We start from the raw sequence: 19,142 nt of genomic DNA on the forward strand, positions 1-19,142 counted from the left end.
ACCTAGACCCCCCTGTCAACGCCCCTGTTCGCATGCCTATTTCTCATTTCAGCATGCAATTTATTATTATGAATCAGCTTTGAGATCCTTGAAAAAGCTTCATGGAATATTTCAGGACTGCTCTCCATTCAGCGGCACCTAGTGAATGGAATAATTCTCCGACAACAACACTTCAACAATCGGAAAACTTCACTTTGCAAATCTCGGTAACCGGCCTTGTGTCAAGAGCCTCTACAATATGCGAAACTACCAGGAATAACCAATCAAGGCTTTGTCAGTTCGAGGATAAAAGATTCAAAACCAAAAACTAACCAACAAAGCCAACAAAAAACTGTGACGTTTGCCAATAATCGCGTGTTTCGTAATTGTAATTGTCAGAATTATTGTTACTTTTGTCTTTGAAGTATGCTTTGAAGTATGAATCGACCGAAGGGTTGCCAGGTCACGTTCACGGTGTCACTGGATCACGGCGATGAAATGAGAATCAGTCAGAACTGCAAACGTCTGACTTTAAGTTGCTGTGTGGGCAACTCATAGGCCATTTATAGTGATATTTTTATTTTTTTTCAAAAAATTATCCTGTTGATAAATATGAAATACTTGACAATAATTAAACTTTTTAATAAATATTTTCTTTGCTATGTAACTCGGGATGACTGAGACGAAAGTCGCTTTCCGTTGAAGAGCACTTCAATTTAGCCTTCAGGATCCACGGCGCTTTTGCACCTGGCCATCACTATCCGAAAATCTCTTTTTGGTTGATTTTCTTGTTTCTGAAACAATCACAGTAACAGGTTTATTTAACAATCATTGGTGTGATTGAATAGCTGGGTAAACTTCATAAAAACTACATTCACGATATCGTAACCTAAAATTAAAATTAAATATTTAAAAATAAAAATCTTGGTGCTTTTAATCTTATGATATTTTCGTTGATTTCACACTGTCTGCTTTGCAAAGCGTTGTAGAGCAACGCGTTCTGCAATGGCTACAGCGCTATAAAAAAATCAAACATTATTATTACAATTAACCACAACATTATTTAACTAGTCACTCTGTCCCAAAACAAAAGTTCTACATTTAGTGGCAGTTACGAGAGCGACACCAACTTCTTCATCGCTTACTTGCAAGTGTATTGTAGTCAGGTGAGTTATTAATTATGTCGCACAATCGCTGGGTGGCGTATCCGAGCTTTCGCTTCCGTCTGTCTATGTATCCCTGAAGAAAAAACAGTTCGTTCAGAAATAAGTTTTGTTCTAAGCCGAGTTATGACAGAATAAGAGATTCAATTCACACGATTGCTGTAAAGTTTTTTTATTTTAATGCATGATTATTAAAATCAACTCATTGCGCTAAACTGGCCAAAACGAATTTATTAATACATTGATATTTTTCAAATTGCAAAAGATGTTAAGCATAAAACTTGGTCCTTAAAAAAAAAAAAATTTGCTAACAATCATTTTCAGGATGGTCTGAACGTGGATAAATATACGTAATCTTGGATATATTCTGGAATATCCCTAAATACTTAAGCTATTTTTTTTTCAAACACTGTAATTAAATTTAAAATTAAAAAATTACCCGGATGTTGATCAATTCGTTTAAATTTGTCCCATAAATAATCGTGGCATTCTTAGTAATCTCCGATTCTTTCCAAACTGCTTGGACTAGGTCACACCGAATATGCAACAACTTTTTGGTTTGTTTGATCAGGTATGCATGAACTAGTTTCAACTCTTTGCTGTAATCTAATGAAAGAATTAACAGAAAATCAAAAGTCTAAATAACCTATTCAACTGCATAAAGTCAATATATGTTTCATTCATCTGTGATGGTTCTATAGCCGAAACTCATGATTCCAATAATGATCTGTGGAAAGTTTTTAAGGTAATCATGGTCCTAAAAGATCCGAAGTTGCATTGGTGCAGGAAAAAGTATCGAAATTTAGCAATAAATTAAAAATATTAAAGGAAAAACTTTGAAATTTTTCACTCAGAGTTACGTTTAAACGTTTATGGATTTGCAGCTTTGTTACTCTTTAAAAAGTATCGTTGTTCACAAAAATGGTAAGAATTGCTGCGCTAGAGTAAACGGTAAGGGAGCCATTTTAACGTGAAGTAATTCTGCCAGATGCCAATGACTACAATGACACCGCCAACCAATCAGAACAGGTTATAAGAGACAACCGTCCAATTTTGGAAGCCACTTTAACATGACGAAATTCTGCCACAGCTACTGAAACCTCGGTAACAAGGCATTAAATTGCATTTCGTTATTCGTGCAAAGTTTCCAGTATGCTCCATTTTAATAAGGTTACCCCCTGATGCATACCTAATTCTAAGCCTATAAGGCGCAGTGATAACATTTTGTGCAGTGATAAATTGCAAAATGCGCACTGCGCAGTGATAAAATAAGTGTTTTTTGGGGAATAATAAACAACAAAATAATACAAAACACAAAGCATGTTTCTTTTATGTTGCTAGTTTCATTTTTTTCAAAAAACTAACCGGTGTAAAATAGGTTTCGTTTGAAGTTGTCTGATTTATCATGCAATGATGTCGGTCTGGGCTTTTATCAGGTCATTTACTCAGTGAAAATGAGTGTTCGCAATGACCACTTGCAGACAATCGCTAGTTTGCCGATTTCGTCAAACTATCAGAGACTGCTTGCAAATCAACATGGATAGCATATGCCATCGCTCTCTGAATATAACCCAAACCTGCTATTTTAAGGGAGATGGACGATAAAGATCGCAAAGTTTAAAAAAAGCGCTAAAAGCAGGGAAGCAAGAGTGGTTTGCAAAGTTTCTCATAATAATGACAAAGGTGCGATTTCAGACGAAACAAAAACAATTTAACACAAAATTTTAATTTCTTTTTTCTTGCGTAATATAATATACAATGTACATTGCCATGACATCGGTTTCTTGATAACCAGCTTATAGTTATTCTGCTGTAAACCTTTTTTATGCTTTTCAAACTTGTTTCCGATGTGACATCACATGAAAAGCGATTTTAATTATGCAAACGGTTTTTTTGTTTGTCGTATCCAGGCTTACACCCGGTGTGGTTGAAGATTTAGGTTTAGTGAACGGGAAGGCAAGGAAGCCACTCGTCGTGTCCACAATTATGCAAATCAAACGCTTTGACTGGCTTCAAAAATAAATTCAAGTATTTTTTAATATTTTTCATCTGTTTTATTTTTACTTACCAAAATGTAACTTGACTGGAACCGCCTCTTCTCAATTACACAAAAAAAGTAGATTTTGTTCAGTAGCCTGTATAGCAAGCAAAACCAATAGCGAGGTAACAGGAAAAGCCTCTTTTGCTTAAATTTGCAATTCCATAGTTTTCATGCTTTATGGCATTATATAGCCACTTTTTAAGAATATGTGCAGTGATAAAAATTCCTTAGAATTAGGTATGCCATACTGTATGACTGCTTCAACACAAAAGCAAGCCAAACATAACGTGCAAGTTTTCTTGTTGATCATAATATTAATAGTAGCCTACACGCTAATTGTGCCTAATGTTAATAAGATGAAGTTACATGCAAATGCTATCGGTAGGCAGACCACAGAAAGAGTATTCAATGTCAAATTCAACATCAAACAGAGCAAATTCTAGTAAATGAAAGATTATAGGGTATTGCTAAAGCAACCTTGCTATTATGTTTCCCCCCAAAGTGGGGATTTCAGTAAGTTCTTATTTAAATATGTTATTTAATTTCATTATAATTGAAAAATAACCTCATACAATAGAATTCGTCTATTTCGTCAGTTTTTCTAATTCGTCATGTTTGTTGGTCCGACAAAATTTTTGTCGTTGTGGCTTGTTTGCATATTTCGTAAGTTCGCCTTATTTGCCACTTCTTTCCTAATTTCCTTGAGGTGATGAATTAAGCGAATTCATTCTTCTAGGCCTACTACTTGTTCTTACAATCGACTTCTTCTTTTAAATGTATGGATTCGTCTGTCAAGGTTTGATTTTCCATTGTCAAAATTTCCATTCTCTTCATTTTCATACAGATATCAATCCCACTGCTTTTCAATTCGCGACCGCATCTTTCTATGTGAATGACAATAGTTCTTCTGATTGCATCCAGTTGAGGTTGTAGTGATTTTTCATTTGTTGTTTGACCTGGATTCATTGATTTTCTTTTATTATTATTAAATTTAGAATGACTCCTTTTTGCGGCTTTAAATTAACTGTAAAATTTGTGTTTTACTTATTGCTCAATAGTTACTTTATTAAATTGTTTAAAAGATATTTTTTAGTCGTTTTAAAGCATATATAATTACTTTATTTATATTTTATCATCAAGTTTATTAAATACATCTGATATTAACAGAAGCTATTTCATTTGTTAAAATTAATGATTCAAAAGAATTAGAGTAGTTGAAAAAAAAATATACCAATTAAAGTGGATTAGTTTCATTAAGAGTTGAGTAGTTTCAGTTTCATTTCACTCTAAAATTACTAAACTTTGGTTGGTTCAAAGCTTATTAATTTGTTTTCTGATTAGTCATTTTTAACCTTACTGCGGTTAAGCCAACTTCATTTTGACAACAAGCTCTTAGAGAGACAGCAAAAAGCAATGAACCACTTTCTCTTAGCAAACTGTTTATTGATTTGCAAAACTAAGTATTTTGTTTTCGTGTGAATGAAAGTAGTTTCAACGAGCCGACAGAAACTTTGTTTAAGCATGTTTGTCATGTTTGTTATAAAAAGCATGTTTGTCATTGAGAACGATGGAGTCACTTTTAAGCTACATGTTTATGGCACTTTCGAAAACCCAAAGAAAAAATATTTTCTTGCTCTGGCTCTTTATCAAAGCAATTTATTTCCTGTTAAAAATACTTCTGCCGTGTTGTGTAACTAATTTACGAGGATTTAAAACGTTTTTATATTATTATTATCAGTTTTTCGACATATCTAGGGACCATACCTTGCAATTTTCTTCTCAAGCGAATATTTTCCGTGAGCAAACGATCGCGTCTATTATTTTGAAGGGCAAAGCGCTGTGACATCTCATCTTGTTCGTTTTCTATACGAAGGCATTCGCTTCTTATGTGGTCATATCTTGGCTCCAATTCACTTTTGATCAATTCCAATTGATTCAATTTCTCCTGCGTATAAAATGAAATTTAGTTCTTAAACAAAAAGCTTTCTATATTTTTTAACTTTTCTGAAAATAGCCCAGACCTCAGAATCCGTCATTTTTACATTGATTCAACGTCTGCAGACGTTGAAATTGTAGTTGGACCATTTATAGTTGGACCATTGGCAAGAGCTTACTTTATACTTTTACGTTTGCAAAAAAATTGTAAAATTATAAGTGAAATTTTTATTCAGCAACAGAACTTTCTGAAAAGTTTCAGAAGTTTTGATTAGTAAATATCTGTAAGCTCACCTTTTGCACAGCAATACGTTCATCTAAAATTTTGATCTCAGCCAAGTATGAATCCTTATACACGCTATACTTTTCAAACTTCGCATTGAAGCTGAATTGAAGTTTCCAAACTTTTACTTTTGCTTCGATCAATTCTTGTTGTAACATTTGTTTTTGTTTCTCAAAAGCTTCCCATGTGAACCTACAAAAACGTCACAAAATTTATTAAAACTAATTTATCGAAAAGATATTAGTTAAATTAATTTTAGTACCATGTCATTCAATTCTCTCACAATGTTTTTAAATAGTTCCGTCCAGATCAATCAGTCAAGCGCCCGCCTGAACCAAGAAATTGTAATATCAAGATCGCTGGTTCGACTCTCGGGGTGTGTGCTTAAACAATGCATATTGGGGCTGCTCTCAATTCAGCGGCATCTTGGAGATGGAATAATTCACAATCAACAACACTTTAACAATCGGAAACTTCACTCTGTCAAACTCGGTGTCCGGGCCTGCATCAGGAGCCTCTACAAGTATGCGAAACTACCAGGATAAAGCTTTCAAAGAAGCTTTCTCAGTTCGAGGATAAAAATTCGCACAACCAAGCAAGCTTACTTAGGAGTTACAAACTGGCTCTATGGTTTAGGACTGAACTAGAAGATTTATTTATAGCCCAAATTAGATCGAAAAGTTACATTTTCTAAATATATGAAATTGGCAAAGACAAGCTGATTTATACGAAAAGTTTCTAAATCTTTTGTATATCAGGCCCAAATGAGCCCGGCTTAGTTTCAAGGATCAGCTTGAAACTAATTCCAAAACCCATTCAACGTATATATGTGGCAGAATTATCAATATTAGCACTGTAGTTATAAATAGTGACAGATCAAAAAAAATGGGGCCATCAAATTTCAATTTAAAATAAATCTCATAAACTGTGTAACAGTTTCAAAAACGAGAGTTTGAAAAATGATAAAGAATTAAACGGGGCTTGCTCCAACAACGTGTTGACAAATTTTGCCTTTTTTGTCTCTTCGAGTACTTTTGGGTCAAAAATCCTTTTTGTTGGAAAGCCTAGGTTTTTGTAAACGTTACTGTGGAGCAGGGGTCGGCAAACTTTCTGTACTACTGGGCCAAATCTACAAACTTCCGGTAACGTGCGGGCCGCATAAATTTCAACCTATAAACAATCGCCACATTATCCTTAAAATCATGGCGCACCTGCAACTCCTATTCCTGTGTCTATTGCACAGTGAGACGTGTTTGTTGCCGTTTCATATTTATTATCAAACACGTATTAAAACGCAATGCATGGTTTTTATTTACTTATCATTTGAACCATAGGCATACGAAGCCAAGCAACGTTATCAAGTTTAAAATATTTAAATATTATTATATTTACAAAAAACACAAAACTACGCAACAATTAAATATCGAACGTTTTCGACATCACAAGATGTCCTCTTCAGGAATAATATACAACAACTTAACTACATCTGAATAAAATACAATGGTTAACTAAATCTATAAACAGGAAAAGACAAAAACTGCACAGTACTTCTGACTAGCTCAAACTCAACGATATAGGCTCCACGAGAATCAAAGGTAACTGCATCAAAAAGTGTTAAACAGATCACATGATATGGTAGAAAGGCAAGGTGCGAAAAAACTAATTTTAAAATACGGAGAGCAAGAAAGACGAGCCGCAAGCATACAATTGTCTGTTCAAAAGTGGATTGTGACGTTTTATGTACAAGGCTTCCAAGATCTTAGTCTGATACTCAGACCTGCCTCTGGACATGATCTCAAATTGCTTGATAGAAACGTTGTTTTGACATTGTACATGAGAAAATGTGATCTTTAATTGCGCTTTTCTGTACAGAATTCAAATTGAGGTGTTCCCCAGCTCTAGTCGATAAATGTCTTGTTGACATACCGATGTATGTCAGGCTTGCATCACGCAAACAACTGAATTTATAAACGACATTAGAACATAGAGCAAAGGGCGTAAGCGACTTCAGCTGGAAATATCTCCCTACTTTGAACGTTCTATATACAGGGTAAATGTCACAATCAAATTTCTTTTTGACAATTTTAGCCAGATTTTTTGAAAATCTTACCGAATCTTTTCCCAAGAATGGTACATCAAAAAAGTTGCTAAAATCGTCTTCTTCGGGTTTATCTTTCGGTTTCGTATCCAAAAAAGCTTTTAATATCTTATGAAGAAAGTATGACGTGTATCCATTTAAAAGTAGCATATTTTTCAACTTGTTAGTTTCATTGTGGAACAATAAGTCCGTCGAGCAAACCAAACGGGCACGAGATAAAAGACATAAGATTAATCCAGATTTCCACTTATTTGGGCAAAAAGCGTTGTAATTTAAAAGTAGGCCAGTGTTGGTGGGTTTTCTCCAGATTTGTGTGTCAAACGAGTCATAATTTATTTTTACTTCAACATCTAAAAAGGCAATAGTGTCATCAGATTTTTCAACTATAAATTTGATATTTTGATGTTGAGCATTTAAAAGGTTTAAAACCTTATCTTATCATTTATCAATGTGAAGGATGATGTTGTTTGCTTGTTTCTGTGTCATGGCCAAGGTGTTTAAATCAACTGGCAACTTTGTTGATGATATTTGCAATACGTCATTCAAATGACGATCTGACAGGCGAGTGCGAAGTTTATTCTTCGCGTAATTCATTTTTCAATTTTGAGAGATTTTGTAGCGTACATAGGAGTTACCGAGTAATGTCGGGACACATGTTAAAAGGCTTTTTGTTATGATGTAAAATAAATTCATGCGTAGATAATGATGAAACTTTAGTTTATGCACTAAAAGTAAGATCGTTCGAGGGCCGCAAAAAGTTTGTCCGCGGCCGCATTTGGCCCGCGGGCCGCAGTTTGCCGACCCCTGCTGTGGAGGATAAATCTTTTGTTAAAATTGAATTCAAAATTAAAACTATATCTTCAATGACAACTAAAGTATTGGTATTTCAATTTATTTATTGACAACGCTTTGAGTGACCAAAGGAAGGTTGGTGAGTCTGGTGACAGTTTGAGCGTATGTCGGGTCAAGGTAAATATCCTATATTTAGTTATTAAACTGTGGGAAACAAGAAGATGGTTCTCATCATAGACTACCGGTATACTAAGTAAAGGTAAAGGTGAATCTCATACTTGATCCAAGCATCGAGGTATGAGAAAATAAGGTTTTCATTATACTAAGCCTTCGGCACTAACGAGAGTCAAGTGGCTAGTTCTTCACTCTTTGCCATTTTTATTCAGCAACTATACGCCGCCTAAGTGTTTATAGCCTGGTCAGTGGTGAGTGGTGTTGATGAGCAGCTAGCTTAACCTGGGAGTCGAAACAGGTTTGCATTATTGAAAAGCAGCACCTCACTGTTCTAGTTTGATAAAAATTTGCTTATTAAAAAAAAAATTATAATAAAAAAACAATATTATCATTCATTCTTTGAAGGGCTTGTGACCAAAATTCCCCTTCTCCAAAATCTATTAAATGTTCTTACAATGCTATTTTGTTACTCAATATCATAACTTTTCATAATGTTTAATATATTTTATCTTTTATCTTCTTTTTTTGTAGTTTTTATCAGCTGATGGTTAAACAAGTTGTTTCCCAGACAAAAAAGCTCTTCCTGTTTACATTAATTCAACGTTTGCAGACGTTGAGTCAATGATAAAACGACAAATATTGTTTTCTCGGTTGTCACTAACCTGTTTCCCAGACTAAGACCTCGGGAGTCTCGCCGGAATTGCTCCATTTCTTTTTCAAACATTTTGAACATTTCTATTGAGATTTCCAGGTCTTCTTCTGCTTTTATTCTGATAGAGATAAAAACTGTTTTCAATGCTGCAAAAAACTGTACCTTGTTCAATTGTGTGTATAAAAAGATACTTTTTGCGTTTACAAACGAACCAACGGAAGCCTATATTAAAAAAAAAAAAAAAAAACTCAGACAGAATCAAGCATCTTCAACTATCGTATATGAAATTTATTAAAGCATATTGGCTGAAAAAAGAATGGAAGCCCGATGGATGAAAAGAAAGACAATTTGAAAAACGTTAGATATAGACCAAGAGAAGGTTTCCAAATAAATTTGAATTAGCATCTTCAGAGATTTAAAACATCATTGGCTTGTAATGTTATTGTGGCAGCTCATCATAGCTTAAGCCAGTCACAGCACCAACTGAGAGTGAGTAAGTGAGGAGAATGAGAAAAGAGTGAGAAAGCTGCTGCAATAATAGTTGTGGAAGGGCAAGTGTAAACAATGAGTGCTCAAAAAGGTGAAAGACATTTCTTTCCACGTTTTATCGATTTATGTACACAACTAAGTCTATAAAGTTTTGTATTTGTCTTTAATTTGTAAATTTGCCTTTCAAACTTTGTAACAAAATCAAAATGTTCTAATAATAATAATGAATTATTATTGTTGGTTACAAAATTATCCAGTTCAGAATAAACACGAAACTGGTTAGTCAACTTTAGGCTGCAATGTGTGCTTAGGCTGTGTAGGGTAGTTTGTGCTTGGTTTTGTAATCATATTTAACGTTTACGGTACTGTTCAAAATAAAACCTTTGTTCCACTTCGTATTGAAGGTGTTGTCGGTACCGCCTCAAGGTCTTTGCGTAGATCTTTTTCATTGTTGATCGAGCGTCAGCTTTCATGATTAACTTCTCTTTGTATCGCATTCTGTTGGACCTTGCTGCGACCAATTTGTTCATCGCAGTTACCATCTAAAAAACAGCAGTTAAATTTTTCTGCTCATGATTGATGGCTTTTCATCCAATGAGGTTTGTTTGATAGGTTTTTCTTCATTGATAGCATCAAGGTAGCCTATAACAAACAACCGCCTGAACTTAATCAAAAGTATCTCAAGAGAATTGACGAAAATATTGGCCGTCTAGTTTTGAAAGGTGGGGCAACGCAAAGGAAACAAAGTGATTTACGCATAAACCTAAGAATCGTAAGATATTGCAAATCTGAGATTAGTAGTTGACTCGCAGGCCGCATGTCAGTCATTTTTACAGTCATTTCTTGAGTGTCTGTGCTTTTTCCTGAACATATTTGCACATACCCCTTAAAACATTTTCCAGACTGACTCCACATTTGAAACACTCAAATGATGTAGCCTACCGTGGTTACGCTACTACTGAGGAAGTTGAACGTTAGAAGCCTAAACCACTGTATCATCTGTAAAACTATTTAACCAAATTTCAGTAATTTGATTCCTTGAAATGCTGCAAATTGAAATAAAGGAGTGGCCATCTTCAAAAAATTGAACTATGGTAAGCCACCATTTGATTGGCCCTGCTTGTACAAATCTTTTCACTCTGTGTTTCAGTCTTGACTGAATATAAAAAATCTTTCTTGGCAACTTTCTCGCTGTTGATCGACGCCCTCTCCGAGATCAATTTCTCCTGCATTTCCTCATTGAAATCGACGTCAGTCAAAACGTCTTTGTGTCGATTGGCTTGGTCAAGTGATTTTTTCTAAATATAAAATTTGGTTTACTGGAGTGTTTGCTGCAACCTAACAAGGAAGACATTTTCTTACTTTTTTATTCATGTATTTTTTAACATTTATATCAGACTACCGAGGAAGTAACATTTGCAACAGGGTGGTATGTTGCCCAGTGCTTGAAGATTTTAATTTCATGTCTCAATCAATCAATCAATGGTTTATTTGTCAGTAACAGGAACATAATACATATTTGAAATATGCAAGTATAATATACACAATGCAAACGTTACCCAAGTTCCCCTACCGACAGAGAAACAACGAGACGACCATACGGTCTACTAGTCAATTGCCACAGTACTATTTCATGCCTCAGCAGGTTTGCTAAGAGGATATTTTGGTCCCGGTACCAATGATATCCCCAGGCTCTTAATTAAGACACTTTTTAGAAAAACCCACTGTATATAAAGAAACCTGGTAAATATATAAACTTTTCATTTAATAACCTACTCTACAGGTATTCTCTTCGAAGCTTAAAATCTTTAGAAGCTAAAATCATTCAGCAGAAACTTTCATATTTTGGCCACATAGTAAGAAGCACAACACTGGAAAAACATATTATGCTTAGTTTGGTCAGCTGAGGAAGAGGCGGTCCCAAGATAACTTGATTCAGTGACAAATAACTGCGGGATGGCCATGAAAGAGCCAAATGAGGTTGTAAGGAATCGAGAGGTGTGGAGATGATTTACAGAGTAACCGAAGTCGACTGAACTGATGATGATGATAATGATGACAGCTACTGTAAGCTATATTTCTTTTAGAATGTCTGTAACTAAACTAAGCTATACGATGATGCATCAAATATTTAAAATAGTACATTTGTATTAAACCATTCAGCTTGTCAGGTGACTGTATGATCACCAATGCTTGGTATGGGAATGTGTGGTTTCTATTTACTATAAAGTAGGGGAGGGAAAACTACTGCCGGCTATTATTTAAGCCGAAAAGGTTACCCACCCCTGTTATAAAGTATAAATGAAATTGTAAAGCTTGTTGACTCACCTCAAAAGTTTGCTTTGCTTGTTCAATTTCGTCTTGAAGCAAGGCAACATCTATTTTAGATTGTTCGAAATCAATTTTTCTAATCTTGGTTATTCTTTCATATTTTTCGGCCTACAAAACCATATGAGGTTGGATATAGCCAATTGCTTCAGTAATTCGAAATGTTGTGTACTGCTTAAGTAACTCAAATTTTTTGTATTAAATAATTTTATACACCGTTATTTAATGTATTAAGTACGAAAGTTTTCGGCAAGACTTTCTGCCCTCGTCAGAAAACAAAACAAAACAACAAAACAAATATTCGTGAAATGGTGATAATAAATGAATGAAATGAAGCATCTATGCCGCAGTGGTTCTCAACCTTTTTGTCTTGGTGGTTTTTTTTTTTTTTTTTTTTTTGGTGGACCCCTTTTGGTTGTCTTGGTGGACCCCTTTTGGTGCCTTCAAAGAGGTCGCGGACCCCTGAAAATTTATATTTGAAATTTTGGTATATCGCGTCTCCTTGTGGAATCATATGTTTCATAAGTTTTGAAGCAACACACTTAGAAGAATTTGCTGAATTCGCAACGCACTTGACGATTGATGAAATTACCTTATGAGCTATGTTGGCACACGCCACACAGGATCAAACATCAGTAATTCATATGCTCATTTTATGTTTTTCTATAAATTTCATCAAAAGTCAATAGAATACTTGCGACCGTTACAAAGAATTTCTCTCTTTTTTAATTTGTAATCAATATTAATTCGTTATAATCGCAGTCATTGCAAAACTGTGAGTGGTGATAGACTGCTGACTAACGTTTGCATTTCTAAGTAAATCATTGATCGATAATCTGCTGTCTCAAAAGAATTAAGTTGAACATAGCCTTATTAAAGAGTTTAAATCATTTATATGATATTTGTAGTTAAGAAACCAAACCTTTGTGCCAAGTCCTTTGCAATTTTAAACGACGCACCAGTGCGTTGCAACGTACAGTTTGAGAATCACTGTAGGCTAATACATAAACAAAGCACAAACAATTTATAAATTTCGTAATTTATCAATCATGCTGAAAACTCGGAAACTTTCGCGGACCCCCTGAAATCGCTTCACGGACCCCTTGGGGTCCGCGGACCCCCGGTTGAGAACCACTGAATGGTATTCTAGAATTATCTCTCTCCCAAAGCTGTTTTATTTAATGCTACCATTTTTTATTTGTTGTTGCTCCGTTTGTTAATTAAATGAATATGTACCCAGTGGCGTAGCCCGGGGGGGGGGGAGAGTTGGAGGTTACAACCCCCCATTTGGCACGCGTGTGACGTCACGATATTGACAATGATGCTTTCAGTCTTTATGTCTCTAAAACAAAGTTTGCCTAATTTTAAACGAAACTGCATTAAAAAAGCGAGTTTTGCCAATATCAAACATTCAAATATCTCAGCCAGGAATTAGCAACTAGAAAACATAGATACTTAGCTCTATTACCGAAAAATTCCCAAGAAAACATAATCTTATCCTTTTGCTATGCCACCGGACAGCACCATTTTACAGGAATATTTATACCCACATTTTTGTTGAAAATGCTCTCAGAATGCACCAAATTCAAAGTACTTTTTCAAAATTTTCTGGGAGAGGCCCCCCAGACCTCCCGCCCCTGGGTGTCGCCTTGGTGAAACAAGCCGTCGGGCTTTGTAGGTCATCAAACCCCCCACCCCCCCCCCTTCAAAATTTCTGGCTACGCTACTGATGTATCCCCATCAGCTGTTGACACTGTGCAGTAGGCTACAGCTTCATGCCTTCAATTTTATTTGGTACACCCATTTGTCCTGCACTGATAGTTACGAGAAACATTACGTAGTCTGTTGGATATAAATACTTGCCCTTAGTAAACATCCTTGGAGTTTCTCATTCTCTTCTGCAATCATTTTATTTAGGTTGTTTTTGATCACTTGGGCGTTATAGTTTTTGCTGGCTACCTCATCGTAAATTGCTTTAGCGTCGGCGAGTTCTATGTCAGCAAACCGAATCTAGATACGACGAGGAAATGGGCTGGTTAACATTGCATTTACGTTGTTAGTTGTTGAATTGATTCAATATGGTTTGGTAGAGGAGAAAATAGCAATGTAAAAACAAATAGAGAAAAATTACTCGTTAAAAAAATAACCACGAAATATATGTTTTGGGTCTTGTTTACTTCAAGTTACAAAGGTTTAACAACAACTTCGGTAGCATGTAAGACAAGCACGTACTTAAATTAACAATAAAAATTTATATTTGTATAAAAAAATGTATCCCTTAAGAAATTTTTTACTATAGGTGCGATAGCCAACACTATTTTTGCCGGTTAAATCATTTTGGGTATATGTGATCTCTCCCATTCCAATTTATGGCATATTTGTTACATTGGGTAATAATTAAAAGCAATGCTGAAACAAAGTCGCAAAAAGACCGAAAAAATGCTGTAGCAAATGCAGATTTGCTTCAGTGGTAATGTAGGGTTAAGAAAAATAGACAGACAAGAAGTGCCATTTCAGTTACATCACCCGTGGATCACCATAACCACCATTAACAAAATACATTTCTAAGCATTCAGGATGATACGGTTCTGTAGACATATATTCTCTTTCGGGGATTATACTACAAACCATTTGGCAAAAAACTTAGAAGTGTTGTGTAGCCTAACCTATACAATGTTTTGTGAGAAAGCTTCATGTTGTCAACCACCTTATGGTTAATCCTAGTAACGAAGTGAAATATTAAATTAACAGCACCAAATGAACCCATACGCCAAGATAATTCTGGTCTGATAAAAAGTTGGATCTCAGTCCTTAGACAAAAGCAACACCATTGAAACTAAGCCTTGTAAGGACGATAGGCTACTGATGCGACATTGAAACAGTCTTTTGCAGACAATCAACACAGGCTTAGAAAAAGCAAAAATCAACCAATAGGACAAACAGTGCAACTTAAAATATGTCTCACTTTTTCTTTCCATGATTCTGCTCTCAGATTGATTGCGTTGGTTTGTGTCACACAATAGCTCCAATACACTTCTAAGTCTGTTGCCATTTCCTCCGATTCATACGCAATGGAGTTCAAGCATTCTTGCACATCATGTGTCTCCAACCTATCCAGAAGTAACATTATTTTACATTAGGAAATATAGATCATAATTTCTTGCAAAAGCTGAATGATTAAAATAGGTAAGTTAGTGAAATAACATATGTTTGCTTAGTCATGCGCTGTTAAAAAGGGCAATTTGCATTGGTATAGTTTTATGTCGTACTTTTTTATCTGTAAAGAACATAAACAACTTATTTTGTTTCCTAGTTTGTTCAACTCAAAAATTTATTTTGTTTTGAATAAAAACCACAAAGCCCTAAACGCAGAAAACAAACTGAAGATGAAAGCACTTGATCGAACCATTAGTTTAATTTTTACATTTTGGGCTCGGCAGCCTACATATTGTTGAGATTGACCAAGCGTCCAAAAGAGGTAGTGCCTGCTTTCAATAATAAAAAACTAAAAAATCGAGAAGAAAACTTTAAAGGTGAAGTAGATTTGATTTTTGTCAAACATAACTAATTTTGCTTACCTATAACCTATGGAACTTCATACGTTGACTACCAATCCTTATCTGTTGGCATTGAGTAGTTTTATCTGAATGATATGACTCGCACTTACCTGGTCTGTTTGATCACTATTTGCTTATCTGATTTTTGTAAAATGAAAGTCCCAAGGCAATCAGACAGTTTTTCCGCTTGTTCTTTTTGAGTTTCCGCTGATATACTTAATTTTTTGTTTTCAGCGGACACTTCTTTCACTTTCTGAAATATAACACGTTAACTCAAACTAAAGAAAAGTTTGTGTTTTATTTTCTAAGTTTTCGGGTAGGAATTTTATTTTCTGATTCTGGCATCACATGCGTTTACCGTTGAGTCTTTGCAAATTGTTTTATATTGGCTTCAAGCCATCTGGTTGCAACCCAAAGACAAAAATTGCAGTTTTTACATCATATTGCCGTTCAGAAACGACGCAAGTCAGACTTGCTGGTTAAAAAGAGGTGAAAAGCTGGCTTCCTGTAACTCAACTTGATAATGCTAACGAGGTTGTCTAGTTTAAAATACAAAGATAAACAAGATGTTTCAGCACGGTACTGGATATAGCACACGTAAGAAAAAAGACACTTTATAACACTTCATCAAATATCTTCCTATTGCTGGAGACCGCCAAAGACCATTAAGCCACCTTGACTTACCTCTTTATTTACTTTTAGATCATTTTCAAGATGATTGTGTTCTTTTTGTAATTTCTCCATCGTGAGATTGTTTTCCGTTTTTGCAAAAGAAGCTGTTTTATCCTGCAGGAAATTGCATACACTCTTTATTGAACAGCTTCGTCTTTAAACAGCAATGTGATGGATGCTTATAGTTGGAGTGTGCCTTACTGATGATAATTGAAGTGCGCTCTATTTGAAGTAGGCTACGCAGTTTATCAATTTCCTACAACTCAACTTAAGCCAGCAGAAAACATTGACGAAGACCCACGGAATGACGAAGACCACGTAACGACAAAGACCCACGTAACCACGAACACCCACGTAACCACGAAGACCCACGTAACGACGAAGACGCACGTAACATTTTGAAATATTTTCACAAAAAGAATTATTGATCCGATTGTACTGTAGATTTAGTAAATTGATAAGTTTTCGTTCTTTAGTATTGTTGCTTTGAATATTAAGGAACACGTCAGTTAGTCATATTTTGGTATCTTGATAAATGGAAATCTGGACCTTTATAGCCTTATGGAGTGGTTTGAACAGAGGATAGGCAGTGATGATATGACTTGTGTGCTTCGTATCATTTGGGCAGGTGACAAACTCAATTTTATTGCAAACAAACATTGAATCAATGTAAAATTTATAGTCCTGTCAGCTGAGTTGTGACTTTGTCACTAAAACGTTTCGTTCTGAGTGTTGTTTGAGCCAATAATTATTACTAGTAATTAAGTTAATAACGATCAATCAATACTATGAAGAGAATCATTTAAGCTTGGCAGACAAATTACTGCTAAAAGACGCCGAATCAATCACCGACCTAGACTCAAAAATCTATAGCTTATATTTAAAAAACAACTTTCTGGGACAAACCATTTCCAATTTGCCTGCTCTTTCCATGACCTGATACCGGTGCTTTAGTCCATTCGCTCTTATCGCTGATTCTTCTAATTTTTCTTTTGCATTTTTGTGATCCGAGTACAATTCGTTTATGCAATCTATCAAGCATTGTATGTGCTCTTTTGCGACCTTACCTGAGGATGAGAAAACAAGTCATTTTATTTCAGAACTGTGGAGTCCAATAAAAATACCCGTTTCCAAATCCAAGTTATTTTAAGAGCGGACACTGCAAACGCCCAAAATCTTACTCTTTTTGACAGGGACTGTTTTGATCACTTTGTAGCGGCCAGTCGTCATTCACTGGTGCGATGCAATCTAACTTACTTCATTTGATGGACGTTTAATTAGGTAAGATTGTGATTGCATGCTGCGTTATGCTTATGGTTGTTATTATTTGGTTTGAATAAATAAACCTATCAATTGATACTTTCACGGCTAGGAGTGTTTGAATAATATTGATAGTAAAGCATTTTTGTGTAATGCTGTATCTATTACAGATATAGGTTGCTCCCAGCGCTTTATTTTTTCAATGGGCAGTCGTTGATTGGTCAAAACTAGGACTAAAGCTACATGTATAAAAAGGGCTTGATTTTCTAGTCTCTGCCATGGCCACCTGGAGATGCGGCCTGATTTGTCACATTTTGCAGATTTTGATTACAGCTACTGCTATTGCTTGACTGACATTTTTTGAGATGTTTTTACTTTTTGCGGTTTCCTAACGACAAAAAACTTTTTTGTTGCCTTGGGGAAGCAGTAGCAAATGAGAAAAAGTAAGTTGAAAAACGCAAAATCAGACTGTTATTGAAAATTAACAGTCTGACTAAAATCTACAAAATCAAATTTTCTTTGTTTTTCAACATGTGAGAATGTTAAAACCTATTGTGTCATTTGGGGAAAAGAATAAAGAAAGCGTAAAAATTTAATTTTTAGAAAAATTTATTCAAACGTTCGCCCAAAATTAGAAAAACCTGGAAATTTCTGCAAAATGTGACAAATTAGGCCGTATCTTTAGGTGGCCATGTCTCTGCCTAACAAAAACATTAGTTTTGCATTCACTGTATAATGCGATAGTTAGCAGTTATTGTATTCATTTCATTGTACAAAACACAGTAGGCCTACTCTCCAATGATGGCAACTGACTTTGTCTGCTCTGTTGTCCATCGCGGCCATCCTAAGTACTAGCATCACACTAAGCATCTCTTGATAGTCTGTATATACGCGTAAATTATTTGCTCATATAGGCCACTGAAAAAAATGAAACAATCTAAATCCTCACAAAAGCCTTTTTAAAGAAACCATTTTGATTAGTCACACTTACTGTTCTTAATACTTGTTTTTTCTGTGACGACATATTGTAGTTCTATTAAGCTATTTCTCCAAGGTATATTCATTTTGTTGCTGTGTTGTTGAAAGCAAAAGTTGCAGTGGTAGTCAAATTCAGCGCCAGATTTCTATTTTAGGTGAAAGAAAATAGTATATATAACTATGTATCGATTTGTGACGTAATGCAACGTCATTATAACCAATGGTAAGTATTTTTAATTCTTCTAATAATCTAAATGCAACACAAAATCTTATTACTCGCAACTTCGTATACCGGCGCCAGAGAAATGTAAAACGTTCTTGTTTTAACTTCTCATGCAGGATTGCAGGGTTACCGTTGTGATTTTCAATTTTCACAGTGGCCTATTGTTGAAGTTTTACCAAAGCAAAATTTTTAAAAGAAAATTGGCGGTGGAAAGTTGAGGTCCGAAGAAGAATTCTATTCAAGGAGATCACCTCTTTTCCAAAATTATAGTTCTATTAGTTCTTTTATGGTGTGTACGATTAAATTTGCTATTGTTACAGTTGTATCAAATGCTTAATGTTTCTCGGCCGCCGATTTTAGAAATAATTTACAGCGATAGACACCGTGTTTCGCCCATGAGCTGGGCTTTTCTTTCTTTCTTTTGTATTTTTGGTTAGCTTTGAAGTCGAATTCATGTCGATCACGCTATTAATTTTTAGGTCCTACTTCTAATTGACTTATTGTTACAGATGCTTACA

General features: G+C 35.1%; 1 protein-coding gene across 1 annotated transcript; it reads right to left on the reverse strand.

Moving 5' to 3' along the window:
- Positions 1 to 527: 527 nt before the first annotated feature.
- Positions 528 to 18,541, reverse strand: LOC145781048 (uncharacterized). Its single transcript, XM_082592770.1, has 16 exons — positions 18,415 to 18,541; positions 17,070 to 17,230; positions 16,176 to 16,277; positions 15,602 to 15,744; positions 14,900 to 15,044; positions 13,798 to 13,944; positions 11,935 to 12,045; positions 10,710 to 10,904; positions 9,988 to 10,148; positions 9,128 to 9,235; positions 5,413 to 5,593; positions 4,948 to 5,128; positions 3,939 to 4,139; positions 1,582 to 1,748; positions 1,125 to 1,218; positions 528 to 773 (listed from the first exon to the last, which is right to left on the reverse strand). The coding sequence occupies exons 1-16, from the start codon at positions 18,485 to 18,487 to the stop codon at positions 703 to 705; spliced, it is 2,241 nt and encodes a 746-aa protein (XP_082448896.1). The 5' UTR covers positions 18,488 to 18,541; the 3' UTR covers positions 528 to 702.
- Positions 18,542 to 19,142: the final 601 nt, after the last annotated feature.

This window comes from Aplidium turbinatum, chromosome 12 (genome assembly GCF_918807975.1).
Source record: "Aplidium turbinatum chromosome 12, kaAplTurb1.1, whole genome shotgun sequence".
Taxonomy (NCBI): Eukaryota; Metazoa; Chordata; class Ascidiacea; order Aplousobranchia; family Polyclinidae; genus Aplidium; species Aplidium turbinatum.

Coding starts and splice junctions, on each gene's coding strand:
- LOC145781048 (XM_082592770.1), bottom strand. CDS start 18,487: ATGAATATACCTTGGAGAAATAGCTTAATAGAACTACAATATGTCGTC. Junction 17,231..18,414: donor AAAAACAAGTATTAAGAACA/GTAAGTGTGACT, acceptor TCTCATCCTCAG/GTAAGGTCGCAAAAGAGCAC. Junction 10,149..10,709: donor CAAGCAGGGCCAATCAAATG/GTGGCTTACCAT, acceptor GCTGTTTTTTAG/ATGGTAACTGCGATGAACAA.